The sequence below is a fragment of the Phalacrocorax aristotelis genome, chromosome W, assembly GCF_949628215.1.
Source record: "Phalacrocorax aristotelis chromosome W, bGulAri2.1, whole genome shotgun sequence".
In the NCBI taxonomy this organism is placed as follows: Eukaryota; Metazoa; Chordata; class Aves; order Suliformes; family Phalacrocoracidae; genus Phalacrocorax; species Phalacrocorax aristotelis.
Genome location: NC_134310.1, coordinates 29,045,622 through 29,065,683, shown reverse-complemented (window position 1 = coordinate 29,065,683; position 20,062 = coordinate 29,045,622). Strand labels below are relative to the sequence as shown.

The 20,062-nt window shown below is 47.7% G+C and overlaps 1 protein-coding gene across 3 annotated transcripts; it reads left to right on the top strand.

Moving 5' to 3' along the window:
• The first annotated feature begins 31 nt into the window (after positions 1–31).
• SUGP1 (SURP and G-patch domain containing 1) lies at positions 32–19,161 on the top strand. 3 transcript variants are annotated; one of them, XM_075077927.1, is made up of 14 exons: positions 32–150; positions 453–624; positions 1,228–1,331; positions 1,764–1,991; positions 3,775–3,886; positions 4,483–4,586; positions 6,283–6,406; positions 8,175–8,707; positions 13,560–13,666; positions 14,324–14,501; positions 14,759–14,865; positions 15,702–15,847; positions 17,315–17,444; positions 17,985–19,161. In XM_075077927.1, the coding sequence occupies exons 1-14, from the start codon at positions 126–128 to the stop codon at positions 18,009–18,011; spliced, it is 2,097 nt and encodes a 698-aa protein (XP_074934028.1). In that variant the 5' UTR covers positions 32–125; the 3' UTR covers positions 18,012–19,161. The 3 variants fall into 3 exon arrangements, with proteins under 3 accessions (XP_074934028.1, XP_074934029.1, XP_074934027.1); XM_075077928.1 differs by having other exon boundaries at positions 3,763–3,886; positions 6,295–6,406; XM_075077926.1 differs by having other exon boundaries at positions 3,763–3,886.
• Positions 19,162–20,062: the final 901 nt, after the last annotated feature.

Here is a 20,062-nt window from a genome sequence, read left to right as displayed (position 1 = left end):
GAGGCGCGGGGAGGGAGGCGGAGGCCTCGGCGGGACTACATCTCCCAGAGGGCATTGCGGCGGAGGGGGTGTGTGGTGCCGCCCGCCCCGCCGGCCGCGGTGCATTGTGGGACGGGAGCTCCAAAATGGACAACCCCAGGGATGCGCCAGGTACGGCCGGTTCCGCAGCCCCCCCCCCCCCCCCCCCCGCCCCTGCTCCGCCGACCCCCGGCCCGCCGCCAGCCCTCCCCGCCCCGGCCCGGCCCCGCGCCCTGGCAGCCGGCTGCGCTGCGGGGGGTGGCGGTGGCGGCGCACCGGGCTCGGCGGCCTCCCCGCCGCTTCGTGGGGAGCCGGGGGTGGGTGTATGTCCCTGGGACAGGGCCCCGGCATCGCCCCCCGCGGTCGGTGCGGGGGCTGGGGGGCGGGGGGCCCGAACGCCGCAGCCTTAATTTTCATCCCCTTTTCCAACTTAGGGAAAGCGAGCCGGTGGTTTGGGGTCGCCCAGTCTAAGTCGGCCAAGACGAACGTGAATATTCTTCACCAAGAGGAGCTGATAGCACAGAAAAAGAGGGAAATCGAGGCCAGATTGGAGCAGCAAGCGAAGCAGAATTACCTGAGCATACAGCAGCTACCTCTGCTCGGAGAGTACGTGTGAATTACGGTGCATTTAGGTGGGGGCTTCGCTGACAGAAGACGGGCATGTTTGTCAAATGAAACTGAAGAGAGAAGCTTTACGAAGCTCCTGTGCTTGAATGCAAATACTGAGAAGGCTGAGGTTGATAGTTGAGTGTTAAAGGTTGGAATAGGATACTTGCACTTGAATTCACCTAGTCAGATTTTTCAGGTGCTAGAGCGAATATGTATATGCTACCAGCAATTGTATATTTTTAAGAGCATTATTACACTTTCCTTCTGCTTCCTCTGCTTCCTGTTTGTTACCTTTCGTATAATTGTAACTGCGAAGAGTTAGCACAGTTCTCCAATTAAATGCTTGCCTGGGATTCTTGGAGGCAGGGTAACATAACAGAGCAAGGAGAGATCCTGTTTCGGTGGAGGAGTAAATGAGCCAGGTGGAAAGCTTGGGTGAACACTGTAAGGAGCGATCTGAATATTTCTTGTGCTTTTGAAAACCTATGTGTGTTGTCAAAATTAGGTGACACTAGCATTTGTCTTGTTTTCTGTTCAAAATAAATGCCTGTGAGGAGGAGGAGGATGAATGCCATCACCTACTTTTCTTTTTCTATTCAGGGATGACGGTACTGACAACGAAGCCTGTGTTTCCAACAAGTTTGTTAATGATGGCAGTTTCCTCCAGCAGTTTCTCAAGCTGCAGAAGGAAAAGTCAAGTACTGGTAGGTCGACTTCTGAGCAACAGGAGGCCTTCCTTCTCCTGGTGATACCAGCTTTGTGTGAGCTGCCTCCATGTATGTTCACTTTAGAAACCCTGCTATGAGCTGTTACCGGTATGAGTAAGTTCTAAAGCAGTTATGACCCCTTTAAATTTGGATTAAAATCTTTCTTTGACATGCGGTAGGGAGGCTTGCCTTCTTTCCCTCTGTAGGTACTGTAAAGATTAGCACCTCTCTTCTAGCTTGAATCTCACGTTGTCACAATCATCGCAGCTTTCATGTCATTATGCAGCTTTTACCAGTCAGTGTCTTTAACTTACTCTGAAAATAACGGCCTGTTGCAGCTCTATTACTGCCTGAGTTGTTACTTGTAACCTTCTGAGATTAAAACAGTAAGGATGCACAGGAATTATTTTCCCCTCATTCTTTTCTAAGAACCTCCCCCAAGTTCTACTAATAACTCGGCAAACACTTCTGCATCACATGTTGGGAAGAAACCTATGCTGTTTGGGAAGCGCCCCGGTCAGGTCCTGAGCAGCATGCTGCACCAAGCGAAGAACTACTCCCATTCCAAACAGACCCCAGTCGTTAACCGCCTCAGTGTGTTTCAGTCGCCAGATGAAGATGAGGAGGAAGATTATGAGCAGTGGTTGGAAATTAAAGGTAAATGACACCTTGTACTACATTGTTCGTTTTGGGGTGCTAACCCGAGCGATAGAGGATCTTCTCCCCTGGAGAGGGTTGGGTTTTTTTCCTTATGCTGTGAATTAGTATTCTTGGCATGGTTCCTGCGTGCAGACTTCTGCATCATGGGATATAAACACCACCAGTTAACGTTGCTCCTCCAAAGCCATCTTCATCAGAAAAGCTGGGGACTGAATGCTGTTAGACGTGGCTTACCCAGCCTGAACTCGGCATGGGAGATGGGTCACTCATCATAGACTGGGTCTGGTTTGTGCCTAGATTTATTTTCTGTGTTATCAAGGCAAGTGCTTCACCAGTCTTTAAGTCTCTGTGAAAAATAATGTGTAGAGAAGAAGTGCGTTCCACTCTTAACTGGAGCTTGGTCATAATAATTCTGCTTTTGTGCAACTGAAATCTGTTATGGCCGGTGCTGAGTTCTCTAGAACATAGAGAGATGTAATGCTTGTATTTAAAGTTGAATTTTAGTTTTTTTAAATGCTAGAAAATGAAAAGACCTAGGTTTGGGTCTGGCTGCATAGGGAGAAAAATTGTCTTTGTTAATAAATAAGGTTACACATAAGGCACGGGACTACAACCAGGTAAAATCAAAGTTCCTGCCTCTTTACAAAGTTTCATTAGAAAATCTCACCACTAGGTCCTGACTGCTTTATGTAGGATGGAAAACCAGTGCAGGCTATTGCAGCACTTAAATAACCAAGTTTTTCTGGATAACCTCGGCTAGGAGGCCAGGAGGCAGATTTGCTTAATAATCTGAATTTCATGCGTGCGTATTGATCAAGCATAAAATTAGATTGGCGTTGCGAAATAAGTTACACTAAGCTTTGTGTCATCATTTATTTCATTATATGTTTACAAACCATGTCTAGCTATTTCTGGTGGGACTTAGAAAAGCATAATCTTAGCAGGCCTGAGCTTAAGCGTGAAATGTGCTGCAGGAATGTGAGAAATAGCCACTGGCTGGGGAGAGCAAAGACGGAATATGGACCCTGAATTTAAAGATCGTGGGTTCAAATCTAGTCTAGATGAGCGTGGGCGGCCCCGCTGCCGCGTGCTCTCTGTTCAGCGCCCTACCCAAAAGGTTGTTGTCTGCACAAACGCCTGTGTTTAGTTCCTGTTGAATGCGTCCTGCCTCAGCTCTGTGATCACTGTCAGCGTGAGCGGGTTCCTTTCTTGGCGCAGAAGCCAAAATACAGTTTCTTGGAGACTGAGCTGTCCTCTTATCTCTGGTGGGATTCCCTCCAAGCGAGGGTTGAGACATGGGCATATGCCAGTAGGAAGAAGGATGTGCTCCGGCTATGCAATCTGTCTCTGCAGTCTGGGTACAGAGCGATGTCTTGGGAGCTGGAAACTGTAATTTTTAGTGAGTAACGTGGTGGTTAAAACCAAATGCCTGTTCCTCCCCATTGTGTGTTTTTGTATGGAGTAGAATTGTCAGACGCAAATTATGTTGCAATTGAAGTTGCACCCTAAGCTGTGGTATCCAAATCTTAGGCTTTTCCTTGAAGGAAAAATCTAGACAAACTATTAACTCTCTACTAGGGGAGTGCAGAGGCTGATGGTAACCTAGGGATTGTAATTTGTACAGCTGTGTAAGACTGGATCCCCCATTTCATCCTTTTTCTTCCCATTCCCGTTCTACTTTTGTCTGCCGCCGTGGTTCTTAGAAGTAATGTACCTGTTGCCTGTTTGGTGTGTGAGTTGAACCCCAGTACTGACAGCCTGCTTAAAGTTTTACCCCCAGAGGATGCGGAGACCCGACAAGTGGTGGAAAAGCTGGCTAGGTTCGTGGCTGAAGGGGGACCAGAATTAGAGAAGGTCGCTATGGAAGACTACAAGGATAACCCAGCTTTTTCGTAAGTGTGGTGATAACTCTTGTCTTCCAAAGCAGAACGCTGTCTCTTTGTAGGAGAAAAACATCAACCTTGCCTGTATAGTTCTCATGGATGGGTTTGGTTTAATTATTGTGTGGTGGATTTGAGTTTTCTTGCCAGTAATTGTTTTATAGCTGGGGAAACTGAGGCAGAAAGTGATACTGCGGTGGCGCTGAGGAGGCAGATCAGCCGGAGTGAGGAATACAGCCTGCGAGGTCTGGCTGTCTGTAGTACATCTAGCGCAGGGGATGCTGGCCTCAATCTCGGGGCTGGTTCTGTCTCCTCTGCCATTGATAAGCCACGTGGCTGTGGACGGAGGATTCCCCCCTGTATCAGAGGACGCTGTTATTTATTTCCCTTCAAGTGACACAAAAAATTTGGCTGCAGGTCCTTAGATTAAAGCTATGTGTATTTATACATGCTAAGAGTTTGTAATCCACGTTTTAAGTGCGTTCCGAGTAATTTATCTATTTCGTGTTTTTCCATTTTGAGCTATTTATATCCCAAAGTATCAATGTTTGTGTCTAGTTGTTGCTGATGCATTTTTTTTGCCCTTTTTTCCTCCATCTCCACCCTAGGTTTTTGCATGATAAGAACAGCAGAGAATTCCTTTACTACAGAAAGAAAGTGGCAGAGATAAGAAAAGAGAATCAAAGTTCTCAGGCATCCTCTTCTCAGAAAGGTAATTAAGGCTGGGATCTGGAGAATGTGAATTGCATAAGTTAAATTTAACTTCTTCACTCTCTCTGTAACTGCTTGTTAGGTCTGTTCTGGAAACAGTTGGAGCGGATATTTGGCTGTCAATCTGCTGCCTGTAAATAAAATTTCAAAATGGGAGGAGATGGTAGTGAAACATCACCATGATGGCATCAAACTCTTGTGCCAAGATGGTTGTTTCCCGAGCCCACAGCCTGCTATACCTTTCAGGGGCTCTTGAAAGAGATTTTCCTTGCATTTCTCCAAATTCCTTAACAAAGTGAACTAAAATCATTCTCCATCGTATGTGTTCTGGCAAGTGTTTCAGCCCTGAAAATGCATTTAGGAAATGCGCTTTTTCTCAGGTGTTCTTACCTGGTTCGTTATCAATGAAAATGGTTGGTTGCTTTGTTGACCGTCATCCCCGTTTCTGCTGCCATTCCCTAACTGAAGCTTTTACTTTCTGCTTGGGACATAAATCCTCACAAGTAAGGGACTGTGTTTTCAGGTGGGGAAGACAGCAGAAGTGTGGGTGGTCTGCCAGCAGACAGGCGGTGGGAGCAGCAGAATGGGGTTACCTGTGTTAAGAGACAGAAATTATTCAGTGGGTGAAGCGTGGCCTGTGGGCCAGCCGTTTATCGCTTCTGGTCCAGCCGCTGTTTCAGGCCTGTGTGTGGCCCTGGCGAATCACCCAGCCTCTGCGTCAGCCTCCTTTGCTGTGGAAAGGAGTCTTAATGCAGTTTAGCTGTCACGCTGATGAGTTACCAGCTCAAACAAATCATGATTTAATAGACTGTAGGCTGAAAGAGCTTGTTACCAATATCGACTAACTGATACAACAGTTTGGAAGCTAAGCAGTATTATCCATACTTTACAGGTGTGGAATATTGAAGCAAGGAAAGGTTATGACTTGTCCATGGCTTATAATCATGTCTTCAGCCTCCTGTGCCAGCACACTGGAGTACTGGCACTGGTGCTGCGCAGGTAGCAAATGTCGTATAAGGCTGTCATGGCTAAATAACGTATTTGCCTGGCTCCTTATAAACATCAAATATGCTTGAGATATTAATGATTAGAGCCTTCTCTGTGCCTTTGGACTAAGGCTGCAGTAGCCACCTCTTCCAGGTGAGGACTGGGACTGTTCCATGGAGAATTTCCTCTGTCCTACAGCCCTCCCCTAAAACCAGCAGGGGTGCAGTGACAGTAGGTACAGGTGGGATTACGGCGCGGTATGAGTTTGCCACTTTTTCTAAGGCCTTCCCCACTGGTCCTGGGGACGTCAGTGGCAAAGTCTTTAACTAGAGATAGTTGCGAGCGCTGAGGTAATTGTGAGCCCTATGGCAAAGTGCCTGACACGAGGAAGAGAGAGACTTCCTCTGCAGTAGAGAGAAACAAGTGTCCATCTTGGAAGACAAAAGCTGGTTTGTCCGTTAATCTGCTCTCATCTAGCTCCTGGCACAGAGGAGGCTGATGTGTGAATGGGCACTCTGCTGGCTACAAAGTTGTACAACCTTATGCAATATCGTGTTTTTGTGATATAAACTCTATGACTGTTTATGTGTAATATTTCTAAAAATTAAACTCGACCTTTTGCCCTTATTCTGCTCTTGGGGTTCTTAGAACAGATAGGCTTTGACTGTTGCTTGTGTGAGTTGGGCCCAGTACTGACAGCCTGCTTAAAGTTTCACCCCCAGACGACGAAGAGACAAAGAACTCTGCTGAGAAACTGGCCAGGTTCATAGCAGACGGGGGTCCCGAGGTGGAAGCTATTGCCTTGCAGAACAACAGAGAGAACCATGCTTTCAGGTAAGGGGGGAAACCTGCTGCTGAGTGTAATGGCTGGGGCTTGGATGGGTCGTTTTGGGTTTGTTTTTTTTTTAAGGGGAAATAAGAGACGAGCTTGTGGTAAGGCTGAAGTTACAAGGAGGACAGTGCACTTCTATAGCAGTGGTACTGTTACATTCTCAAGCTTCACAGTTTAAAGCAAGGCACAGAGAGAAATCGATTTGCTTTCCCCCAAATTACCATATGACTTCCACCCCTCCTCACCTGCTTTCCGTTGCAATATGCTAACATGATTCTAACCTTTATACTTTTCCCTATAGCTGTGTTTCGGTGCGGGCCCCCATCCACCACTCCTACCGCTGCTGTCCAATTAATTTCCAGGGTTGCTCTTTACACAGCATCTTCACTAACATGCAGGTAGCATCCCTTCGCCATTAGGTCCTCCTTCGGAGTATCTTTCCCAGCCTTTCAGACATGGATTGTTCTTTTCAGTGCTCACTGACAGCTGTTTAATGCCTCCCTTTGGTCTCATCCCTGTTTCATTTTTCTGCTCTTACAATTTCATGTGTTCTCTGGAAGCGAAGTGGGGCTCGGCAGGCCTTATTTTGTTGCTGATATTTTGGCATTTTATTGGCTGCCGTCTGGCCCTCTGGGGTACTCCCCTTGTCTTGTGAATTACATCACACAGATGTGCTAATACCTGAGCTGCTTCATTATTTACTTTAAAACACTGCTGTGATCCCGCCTGATCTCCTCTGTTAGGATTTCATCAGGTTTGCCACAGGGAGGGCCCCATCCTGCCCTCTGCTTGGTCCTGGAGCAATCCTTAGTGCTGTTATTCCAATGGAGGGATGCAGGACCGCATTTAGTGAATTTTAAAATACGTCAGAGAGCTGTTTGTGTTTGCCTGCGCATGTTGTACAGTGGTAGATGGGAACGGCCTGTCATCTCTTAGGTTTTCTTGTGGGAGCAGGCGCTATCCCAAGGAGAGGTTGTAGCCAGTATTAAATTGGCCCTCTAAAAAGGGAAGATTGTAGAGGAGTTGGGAGTAGACGAGTTTTCTGCGTGAAGTATTTAAACTGGAGCGAGCCCAAAAAGATAACGTGTTTGTAACAAACATGACTATATTGATTTTTTGAGGATTGTTCATGTTCTTCCCACAGAGACTAAGGCGTTTTATTTTACCCAAAAGGTCAGAGATGCCTATTTCTGGAAGGGGTAGCAAATACAGCAATGTTTTTCTGTGTATGAGGGAACAGAAGCAGGAGTCATGGTGTAATTAAGCAGGCTGGTAATGTCAACACTTCTAGCTTGAACAGAGAGCTTGGGAGCAGTTTCTTTAGGCAGTGGTTTGGCATTCCTGTTGGTAAGACCTGAATGTTTGTTCTCCTCTGTGAACTGAAACCCGACATGTTGTCGAGCCCTTGCAGTTTTTCCACATGTGTTCTGGAAGGCAGGTGAATTCTGGGGGAGGACCTTGCGTCTCTACAAATATAACACGATCCTTTTTAGTGCTGTGCATTTATGTGGCACCAAAAATAGCTGTGGTTTGCTCATGAATGAGAAATACGTTTGCTGATCCCAGAGGCTTGCAGCCTACCTTGCAAGAGCCGGCGGAGCCCTGCGTTGCATGCACATACGCACAGGATGGTGCTGGAGAGCAAGGAAGTGTGTGGGAAGGCTAGTTGTGCAAGAGCATTGCAGGAGAGAAAAGCCCTGACCAGACTGTGCTGTATCCAACCCCTGCGCACGACTGTTACCGCTAAACTTTTTTTTTTTCCCTGTATAGGTTTTTATATGAGCCAAACAGCAAAGGCTACAAGTATTACCGGCAGAAACTGGAGGAGTTCCGTAAGGCCAAAACCAGCACTACGTGTGCCCCCTTGCCTGTAGAGTCCAGTCTGAAAAGGAAGACAAGTCCCGAGGCGTCAACGTCACCTTTGTGCTTACCATCTCTGCCTTTGCCCCTGCCCTCACCTCTGCCTTTGCCCCTGCCCGTGCCCTCACCTTTGCCACTGCCCGTGCCCTCGCCTTTGCCCCTGCCCTTGCCCATTCCCTCGCCTTTGCCCTTGCCCGTGCCCTCGCCTTTGCCCTTGCCCTTACCCGTGCCCATGCCCTCACCCTTGCCCTCACCCTCACCATCGTCCTCTACAACTCCACCTGATCAGACAGCTACAACTACTGCTGCAGCAACAACTACAGCCACTGCTACAGGCACTACTAAAAAGAAGCGGAAGAGCCGGTGGGGGCCAGAGGAGGACAAGGTTGAATTGCCCCTCCCACAGCTTGTCCAACAGCTGGATTCTCCCTCCCCTCTTTCAGGTTAGTGGGTCTGTATGTTGTGTTGAATAACGGTTTTTCCTGGGGAGTGCGTTTGGCCTTAGCACAGCTGGCTTTGTAAACAGAAAAACCCAGTGAGGCTTATCTCTTGTTGTAATCTCCTTGGTTGCCAGCCCCCTATCTCTCAGCTAGGTCTAGCAGCTAACTCTTCCCCTGTGTGGAAACCCAGATAAACCACTTTATCTCGCTGACACCAGGGATTGGATCTTATCGTTCTCCAGCTATCTGTAAAACCCTGCTGTGCTGTAGCTCATTACAGCCTCAGCCTCTACACTGTTTAGGGCTATTTCACTTCAGGAAGAGAGTCTGTCAGAAAACAAATATTAAAGGCTGAATTGTGCTTATTCCCCGTGGTAGGATAAAATCCCTGGGCAGCACTTCCATCTCACTCTCACTGATCAGAAGGCTAAACGGGAATAGCTGTTCCCCCAAGTGCTGGTGGACGCAAGTATCGCTTCCAGTTCCAATTTATAGCCATTTCAGTTCATTTGATTACAGCCGGGGTTCACGGTCCTCCTCCAGCGTTGAGGCTCATGCTCCTGTTACTTCACCTGCCAAGTTCACCCAGGGGGTGCAGCTGTCTTTGAGCACTGAAAGATAATCCTTCCAGTCGAGGCACTTCTAGCGAGCTCTCAGAGGTTGTTCATCTGTGCATGTGCGGATAGGTAATTAGGCAGGCAGTTAGAGATGCATACAAAAATCGAGGCACTCAAGGACAACAGGTGAATGCAGACGTTTAAGATGGCATCTTTGAATCCTTTGCCCAATTAGTGCGGTATGGGGAAAGGATGTGAAAAGGAGGAAGAGAAGGCACGAGATAAGGCAGTCGGTGTTGGCAAACCGAGAAGAATTAATAGTATGAGGCTAAAGCCACAGGAAAAGTAATAAGTACCTGTCTCAATAAGGACCTTTTTTTTCAAAAAGCAATAGCAGAACAGATGAAGTGGGAACAAGTAATCGAAAACAAGCTATAATTTTCTGAGCTGCAGGGTGAGACCACGGATAACTCTCAACGCATGGTCATCCTGTACAGTTCATTGCTTCAGCAAGTCGGTGGGTCTTCTGCTTTGGCTGGGTTTCAGAGGAGGTAATTGCTCAGCCATTAATAGCTTTGATTGTTAGGCTTGGGTTAGGGGTGTAGGCTTGGCTGTATGTGCTGTGGTGTCTGTTGATTCTGCGGAGGTCAGGAAGGAAGGACCCTATCTCCTAATCCAGCACTTCAGATGCAGATGAAGAGAAGTTCCTACGTAATTCTGTCTTCTGATCACAGCCCTATACAGACATCTTGGCTATACATCTCGTATGTAGAGGACGAGACACCAACCTGGATGTCTTATTCATTTGACCTTGAGTTGCTGCTCACAGTAAGGCAGAAATGAGTTGCAAAAGTCTTTCCTGATTTTTTGTACCGCTAGAGTGATTTTTTTTCCCCTCTTGCAGACAGTAATGAAGCTTCGATGATGAAGCTGGACGGGCGCTATCAAAACAGGCATCAGATTCTGTCTTAATACCTCCTGCTGCAGTGGGGGGGCTGCAAGGGTATCCGTGTGCTCATTCCAGCACGCTTCCCGCTGAAATCTCCCCAGGCTCTTTTAGCCTCCCCTTAATTAGACAGGGACATGCTCGTTGTGTTCGTGCTCGCTTTCTGCAGGGCTTTGTGTCAAGTAGAAGAAAAGGACAGCAAACAGTTTGCTGGGCATAACAAATCAACCGTTAATGCGCTGTTAATGCCCTGCAGGGGGAAGGGTTGGTTTTTTTTGTTTATCAGTTCAGATGGACTAATCCCTTTTCAGAATTAACGTCTTTAACCTGCCAGGTGAAGAGAATTCCGAATTACACCCCTGGTCCTGTAGAAGGTTAGAGTCGCACAGTGTGCTTTGGAACCTAAATATCTGCGTCTTAGTCGTTTATCCTTAGCAATTGTTTTGGATTTAGTGGATGACTGTTCTGATTCTTTGCGCGTCTACTCTCAGTAATAAATCAGTATCACGGAGAGGAGAAAGTGTAGCCCTTTTGGACGGAAGCAAAGCTCCTCTTAAATGTACTGATGTCGAAACACTTAACTGCATCCATACTGCAGGGGCTAACGCATCTGAAAAGCTGAACAGAACAGAGATATTGTGATTAGTGAACTCTGTGGACTAATGGGAAATTACAGGCTGTCGTTAGAATTTTCTGAAACCTAATATTGGATTGGTCTGGGTCTGATTAGTTTTAATTGAGTGAGATCTTCAGACTAGGAGGCAAAAAAATCAGGCACTTCTGTGCTGGGTTTTCTCCTGCTGCCCTTAAAGGACGTTCACTTCTCTTGTAACAAGCTCCTCTTCGGGCATGTGGGAAAGGGATAAACCTTCAGGTAGTCTCCTGCCAATGCTGCAGCTAGACTGCACCATTAACGCTGTAGGCAAAGCTGATGTCATTCAAGGAAAAAAGATGTATCTTTCCCAGGCCTGCTGAACATGAGACTGAGAAGCAACTCCTTTATCTTTTGCATAGTGTTTGCCTGGTGCTAGACCGGTGTAAGGAACTTACAGACCTTATCTATTTTTATGCAGATTCACTGACTGATCTTATTTATGATTAGGCTTTTCTAGCTTCAGATGTGGACTTGGGGCGGAGCTTTGCTTTTTCTATCAACTTTGCCTGGATTGTGCTACTTTGGGCCAAGCCTACAAAAATATCTCCCAGAGCTAAATTTCTGCAGTGACTTTCAGCATCTCTCAGCATAGAGTCTGCAAGGTACCAGAGCAGTCAGACAAACCAGATGTAGTTTTAGCACAAGAAGGAGCAGCAGCATATGCTTCCTGGGAAGTAAAAGAAGATGCTACAGTCTCACCTTTCTCCTTTAAGGTGGTTATATATGCTGGCAAGCCACCAGCTCGCGGGGCCTCTAGAGCCATGCCTGGCTCTTAGCCTGAGCGTTTATGCAATTCAGAACTAAGCCAAAGAGCTGCTGACCTCTGTGAAGGGCAGAGAGTCTTCCTCGGTGCATTCAGAGAAAGCTTTCCCATGCCCTGAGACAGGAGGTGAATCTTTGACTAGGGCTGATGCTCAAGTGCCCCAGTCTCACATAACGTTCGGGGCCAGATTCTTCTTTACGTGGAATAGGTGTGATGCGTTCATTAAAACTGTTCCCAAATCTCAGTGCTCTCGGAGGCAGAAATTGGGCTGTTTATCAATGATAGATAGGTTTATTTTTCTACTTGTTCTTATTTCTCGGGAGCTGAAAGTGCATATCCTAGCACCAAGCCCAGCGTAACACGGCTTCCTGCTTCCCTCCTCTTGGAAAACCTCTTGCAGTGTTTTACATAACTCTTCCTGCAGAGTTGACTCCTGGCGCTGGTGCGAATGTGCAGAGGCTGTAGCTGTGCGAGGGAGGGTGGATGCGCTGTTTTATGTTCTCCTTGGGAGGCTGGAGTTAAGGAAGCCACTTTCCAATCGCAGAGCGCTCGGCCAAAAGCGTGCGGGGAAAGGAGGGGAGATAAGAGTGCTCAGATCAATTGCCCAGAGTACGAATAAGAGTAAGGGAGAAGACGACCCCTGGGGCCTAATTAGCATGCTGTGTAGACATTTGGTGTCATGAACAATGATCCTATTATTATCGGGCTTCATAATTAATAGATAATGAATAATTAATGAAGCATCATTTAACTGTAGTCTGGACTTACATTCAGATGGAGGTGTTTGCAGTCATTAGGAAGAAATCCTTTTCCTTGTATTGAAAAATGCAACGCGCTTTCAAGTGTGGTTGTGTGCCTTCTTTTAATCCCTTAAATATTTAACTGTAGCGATCGTAGCTCTGAGGTACATTAGAGGGGAGCTGCCAGCCCTGCTAGATATATAGGAACCAAGTTTGCGAGGCAATCTCCATTGTAAATCTCTCTCTTTTTTTGCAGCCCCAGCAGTGTTTCTATTACTTTATTTCATAGTGCAGCAATTACAAATAGGCTTCCTTTTCCCCCCCTCCCTCCCTCTTCCCTTTAACTCGCCCTTTGAACTCAGAGTGCCGTGTGGTCGTTTTAAATCAGTAGGTGCCCTGCCCAGAAAATGTTAATATCTAATTTCAGGGCTTATCTGATACAAGAGCAAAAATCATTGCAAAGGAGGAGCTTCCAAAAGGGGATGCTGCAGAAGGAGGAGGAGACATCAATGGGATTGTCAAGCAGGGACTTAAAATGCCCCTCTTTGAAAGCAGGGGCAGCGTCCCTGGCAATGCTGCTCTTGAGCCTGTAGATGAGAAACTAAAGCCTCCTTGGGGAACGGCAACTTCCAGAAGCAGCATAATGCCCATGTCTTTATTCTAATGTGGTCATTTGCTTTTCATTTTGAATGAAGTTGCTGTGTACGTAGTCATCAGCAGACGCTTAACGTGCGCAGATTGGACAATATGCTGACAGGCTCGGATCCGCTTGTGACTCAGTTCTGAATAATTAAGTATCACTTTGCAATGGCTGGGGTTCATGAGGAAGCCTTAGGAGGGGAATTAATCTTAAGGAGGAATAATTTCTAAGGCATGGGGCAGCAGGTCGCCAGGCAGCGTGGCCTCTGAGGACGTGAGACATAGTGTGCGAGACTGCTAACGCGATACGGGCAGAGCCTCGGACCAGGGTGAGGGAATACTCTGAGCTTGCTGGCAAAGGAGGGGCCACCCGGTGGCTTTCCTGCTTCTCTGGTTCCTAAGTCCTACCAGGCAGTGGTTCTTCAGTTAAGTGTCTCAATGCTGGAATCATCAAATGAGTGTAAAACTTCATGTGGGCACCTCGAGATACAGTTTCGCTCGTCTCCAACAACTGTCTCAGATATTTGAAAGTCTTCTAACATCTGCTTATTACAGTTCAGGACCTCAAGGGTCTTGGTTATGAAAAAGGGAAACCGGTTGGTTTGGTGGGTGTGACAGAACTCTCCGAAGCCCAGAAGAAGCAGCTGAAGGAGCAGCAGGAGGTAATGCCCTGAAATTATTTCCACGTTCATTTGTGTACCAGCATATTGCGTTGCAGCATGGCTGGGTTCGGTGGGAAAATGGAGGTGGAAACAGCAAAGAAACTTTCCCAGTGGCTCACAAATAAATCTCTAGGATTTGTGCTGAATGCCTAAGAGTCATGTGGTGCTGCAGTCAGCAGAAATATTAGAGGACTTTGGGGGAAATGAATTAAGCCAGCCAATTGCTGTCCTACCGAACTAAAACCCAAAATCTATAAGGTCTGTTGTGTCACATCTGCAGCTGGTTATGTATTGCTTCAGCGGTGGGGAGAAGGTGAGTGGATCCTTGCAAGCCTCGGGGGGATGAGAGCAGAATTGGCTTTTGCCAGAACGTGAGGGTGATGTTTTAACTGCTCCGGGATGATCAGGTGGCAGCAGCCCTCAGTGTTGATATCAAGGTACTTCTGTTGGAGGAGCCAGCGCATAATGCTCCCGTTTGATCGGAGGAGCGAGTGGATCGAGCGCTGCCTGTTGGGTTTTGTAGTTGTCATAACCTGTAATCTGTACGGCAGCTGGGGTGGCGGCGGGCTCTGCTGAGCTCCCTGTGCCTCAGCGGCAGGCTCTGCTGCCTGTGAACTGGTTGTCTTAGTGAGTGCGTTGTTGCATCTCTTCCCCTAGATGCAGCAGATGTATGATATGATCATGAAGCACAAGCGAGCCATGCAGGAGATGCAGATGATGTGGGAAAAGGCGATTCAACAGCACCAACATGGCTACGACAGCGATGAAGAGGTGGACAGCGAGCTGGGAACGTGGGAGCACCAGCTCCGACGCATGGAGATGGACAAGACGCGAGGTGTGTAGGGAGCTGCTGTGCCAACGCCTTGCTCTGCGCTTGCGCAGAGGCCTCTGGAGGGAGGTGGCTGAGATGGCGTTGCTGGCGTGGGAGTTGAAGGGTTGCTTTTCCTTGGCCTGTGCTGTGGCTTCCCTGCCTGTTGAGTGGAGATAATAACTGTCTGTTGCTGCAAAGCTTTATGCTTCACAAACCCTCTGAAATTCCAAGTCAAAGAACGCTGCCTTATTGCTGTTCTCTCTCCTCTGTGTCCTGGGCAGAGTGGGCCGAGCAGCTGACCCAGATGGGCAGAGGGAAACACTTCATCGGAGACTTTCTTCCACCCGACGAGCTGGAGAAATTCATGGAGACGTTCAAGGCATTGAAGGTGAGGTAGCAGAGACTTCACGGGGCGGTGGCAGTGCTTCAGAGCCATGTCCTGTACCAGTGAGGGAGCGACCTCAGGCACGCTTAGCCCGTGGTCGCAGCAGTTAGCTGCCCTGCAGCCTTGAGGTACTTCTGCCCTTACACGGGGAGCTCTGTTACTTCTGGAGGAGACAAGGGGTTAGTTCTTTGCAGAGAAACGGCTGTAGCAAATTAGGGAACAGACTGTTGGGACAGTATTTGGGGGTTAGCTGAAATTATAGACAAGCCTCTCAGGCTACCCACCATTTGTCTGCTCTTCCTGTTTCGGATAAGTGGTTGCTGATGCCAAGCAAGGAAAATTTGAATTTTTATCCAGACGACTGCAGTAAAGTGAAAATATAAAGCCTACAAAAAAGCTTATGCAAAGCACTTCGATACCTGCCAATTCTTCCTAAACTGTAGAACTTAGGAGGAATGCGCCAGCATCAAGGATGTGTTTGTGTAACCAGCATGGGGTCTGACGTTCCCTGGAGATCCTGACTTAAATACGAACTGTATCTGAAGCTTGATCCAGTGAGCAACTTTAGGTTCAGAAGCTAAATATTTCTCAGCCTAATCTCACAGTAGCATTCCCTGCTTCTTGCAGATTACATTATAAGGCTGTGCAAGGCTTTTTCGTTTACCTCTTTTCTTCTCTGTGGTGGTGCAGAACTGGAATCCCAAGAAATCGTGCTAGTTATTCCTTGTTTGCCAGAACCATCCTAACTTCGAGTAGCTGAAGCTGGTTCTCCCCTCCCCTGAGCCACCTGGATAGGTGCATATAAGAAATAACCAACGCTACCTTTTGTGTCTCCGCAGGAAGGACGCGAGCCAGATTATTCTGAATACAAAGAGTTCAAACTGACTGTGGAAAACATAGGTTATCAAATGCTAATGAAGATGGGCTGGAAGGAAGGCGAGGGACTTGGCTCGGATGGACAGGGGATTAAAAACCCAGTCAGCAAGTAAGCAGAGTTCTACTATTGATTTAGTCCTTTCCTCTTGGGCTGATAATTGATGCTCCTACCCAAGCCTACTGGAAGCAGCTGCAATGAATGTGACTGTGATTCATCACTTGAACAGAATATGGAATCCTCGCAGCAAAGGAGAAAAACGGTTTCTGATTTCTTTGGGGTTCCCCTCACCCAAGGCCTGGGTTTGTTACTTTATCTCAGGCAGGAGTTATGATCTGAGGCGGTTTCTAATCTCAATTTGCAGCGTGCGTTCTTCTGAGAGGTGCCTCCTCCCCATTTTCCCCATCTATAAAATGAAGATAATACTTGTCTGCACCTCACCTCTCCCAGGGCGTGTGAGGATTAAGTCATGTCTTTAAAGTCATAAATCTATTTAGGTATTAAAGAACATGTCTTTTGCATCTGAAGCGCTGCTGGTGCCTGCTAGCTGGTCCCTGGGGTACTGTGGGTGAAAGGCGATTACCAATAGTTGCTCCTGCCAGACCTGTGTTTGAAAGATGTTTCGGTCCGGATCAGAGAGCTTTGTGTGTGATCATGCAGCTGTCTTGACATCACTCTTTCGCACAGAAATTTCCTGATTTGATCACGCTTTGTCTATAATAAAGCTTTATGAGAGTTCTATCCAAAAATAGAGGAGCGTCCCTTTTTAGGTGGATCATCTGTTGGTAACATATGGGGAACTTCAGAACCAAATATTGGGGATAGGAAATACCCTGAATTGTTTTTTAGCGTTAGATCCTTGTAGAAATAACAGTTGCTTGTTTACTGCACGCTAGAAAGCATCTCTACAAAGCACTTCTGCTCCTCTTTCGCATGAAGATCTCTCTGGCAACATGCTTATTGGTTCAAAGAAATCCTGTGATAAAAGATTGCTGTAATCCAAACAGCAAGGCTTACAAACAGCAGAAGGAAGGCAGTTTCAGTCCGTCGCAGGGTTGAACAGGGGCCGTGCGCCTTGCTTGGGCTCTGCCATCTCTGACCTTCTTAGAATGGGTAAGAAGGTGCTACTGCAGGGGGAAAGGAATTGCTGCAGTGTGAAGGATCGGGAGGCAGGCACGCTGTTTAACCGCCCTGTGCCCCGCAGTCGGTGGGGTACAAATTGACACTTTCGGTTGCCGAAGGTTAGTCTGCCAGTCAGAGCGCTGCTTGGTGGGGAGCCATCCACAGCATGGACGGTGTTTCTGTTCCAGCTGTAAAAGTTTAAGCAAATATATGTTGACGCTACTGCTTCCATCTACCGATAGCAAGCGTCATTGATTTGGAAGGGCAACGTAGAAACGTGGCAAGCCCAATAAGCTGCTCGGTATTGGCCGTCTCTCTTGACGCAGCGCGCTCTGCGTGATGGTGCCCGGTGCCCCCTGATGCTTGTTCTCCGAGCAGCAGGTACTTCTGGTGACGAGGAGGGTGATCTGTCACATCTGCTTACCTCGGGGGCTTTTTTCCCCTCTTTCCGAACAGGGGAACTACTGCTGTGGACGGAGCTGGTTTTGGCATCGATCGTCCCGCCGAGCTAACCAAGGAGGATGATGAGTACGAGGCATTCCGTAAACGAATGATGCTCGCCTACCGCTTCCGACCAAACCCATTGGTAAGGTTGTCCCGACACCAGAGCAGACACACTGACAAATCTGTCGAGGCTCCGGCCCGGATCTTGTAAGGCTGGGAGTGTTTCCAGTGCTTAGCCAAGAGAGCAAATGCTGTCAGAGTTTCTCTTTGATTCTCTTCTCACGTTGAATCAAATTATCGCTACCAGAACACCATGGATGCACGGGTTTCCTTCTATAATATATTTTTTTTAATACAAAGCCCCTGTTTTTAATTTTATCTGGTACATACAAAGTATAAACTCTGCGCGCAGAGGAGGCGGATGGGTTGTCCGTGAATCCATGGTTTATTTTGAATAATTGTTTTCCTGGTTGCAAAAGGCTCGTAAGCCCGCGTTTGCCTCCGTTACATTCAGCATGCCAGCGCACCTAGAGAGCTGCATTTGTAATTTTTGATGGGAAACCTCAAGTTTCACTGTCAGAAATGTCACGTTTCGGTGGCTTTTTCAGATAATTAAGCTCAGATGCTCATTGTTCTGTGAAGACAGCAATTTTGATTAATTTTCTCTTGTTATTCCCTACAGAACAATCCACGACGACCTTACTACTGAGAATGTTTTTGGGACAATGTATTTTCAAAACAGTTGTAATTTTACTGTGAAATGTTATGAAACTGCATTATCATTCTCTTATTTGCTAATATTGTAAAACTTACCGAAGTCACAATGCCATCTTTCACCCAGAAGAAACCCGCTCGCTGCACACTCGAGTGTCATGACAACCGTGTCGTAACAAGGCCTGGGTGGTACTCGGAGAGGAGAACAGAGCAGGTGAGAACGGAGATCTTCGCACGGTGCCCTGCTGACAGTGGGAGGGTAGCACCAAAGATTCCGATAGGAATAGTTCAGGGAGTCTATTCGTGTTTAGCTCAGTGCCATGTTACAAGGAATGCGTTTTTTAGTGTAACAGCAGATCCTCTGGCGTTCAGATACGCAGCTTGTGCTGCTTTGGGGGGATTTCTTTGGTTTTTTGGGTTGTTTGTTTTTTTTTTTATTGCAAATACAAGGGACTGTCTCCGGCCCAGCTTTCGGGGCTGTTGTTCAGTCAGGCTATTGTTCCCTGAAGAACTGGGTTCTGATGCCGTCGTGAAGCCAGAAGTATAGTCTGACCTTCAGCTGACATTGCAAAACCAGTGCCTAGTTGTTTTACCTCTGCCCTGTGGAAGACGAGGCGTGGATCGGTGTGGAGCGTGGCTGCAAGGGTTGAGGGGCACAGGGCCGGTTCGTTCGACTTCAGAGGCGGCGGCCTCTTGGCTTCGTGAACACTAAGCTCACCCCCAGATTCCTGGCGAAACAAGAGACTTGCTAACGCTTTCTGTGGATTGGGGTGATGAAGAGCCAAGCCTTCAAACGCAGTTTGTCAAAGGCCATTTGGGTTCTGTTGTTGTAAGAAACCCCTCTAAAAACACAGGTTATCTCCATTCAGTCTGTAAATAAAATAAACTCATTTGTTCCTTAGTTTTAATCACTGAATTTTTGGAAGGAGTGGTCTTTCTTGGCCTACGAAAACCCACAGTGACTTTTAGATCTGTTTCCTTCCAAGCATCTTAGAGAAAACAAAGTGAGGTTGGTTGGTTTGGTTTCTTTTGTGTTTATTTTCCCTCAGTCCGAATACTTGGTGTGTGTGATTCTTTTTGTTAACTTTTCTTAACAACGTAGAGCCAAGGACTTGGCTTTCAATAAAAACATTTGAAACGGTAAATTCAGTAGGGGTTCATTCTGAGAAAAATCAAAGTCCGTGAGCAGCCTGCGGACGCAGGGCTCGCTCCGGGGGCATGCGTGGGGTGCCCACACGTCGTGTACGCTCGCTACAGCTCGTACGCGGGGAGGTTGCCCTTGGGATGGAAGATTGGGAAATAAAGATAAGAAATCTGGTGGGTTTCAGTAGGGCCTGTCTTCGGCTCAGATGATTCAGGTCACTGTGACAACGGCACGTTGCGGGTGAGTTAGGGCACCCATCCCTTTGAGTTTCTCCCCGTCGTGGCGGTGCTGCTGGGTCTTGGTTCCTGTTGGCGCAAGCCGGAGCTGTGGAGCTGGTTTCCCTGAATTCCCAGAGACCGGAGCACCGTGGGGCTGCAGCTGGGCTGCCCGTTTCACTGCTGGGTTTTCCCTAGAAGTAGGGGCTTGCAGGGAGGCTGCCGGGGGAGCGGAGGCATCTCCAGTCTCTAGTCCAAGCGTGTTGTAGTATGACATCCTTTTGGCGCTGATGGTGACCCACTTGGCGTGGCCTTAAATAGCTTGCTGCTATTGCTGGTCGAGTCTTTGATAGTACAGCGATCCCCACGTGCTTCGTTGATGTCGTGTTGGCAAAAGTTGTTTTAGTCCTTTATTTCAACGCAGCGGCCTTGGTCTTCCTGAGCCCCTTCTCTTGATAACCGTGTTCATCAATAGGTGCTTTGCTCTGGTGTTTTTATCTCTTACGGCATTTTAAGTCACACACTGTTCCCTGTGCCCTGCGGCCGGGAGCCGCGGGCAGGGGTCAGTTCTGCAGAAACCCGGCGAGCCGTTCAGCGCGGTCCTCGCCATCATTCGCCGCAAAGCGGGGATTTACTCTTCAGAAACCAAATCAACGGGGCGGCTGCTGCGGCGTGCCCAGAAGGTCA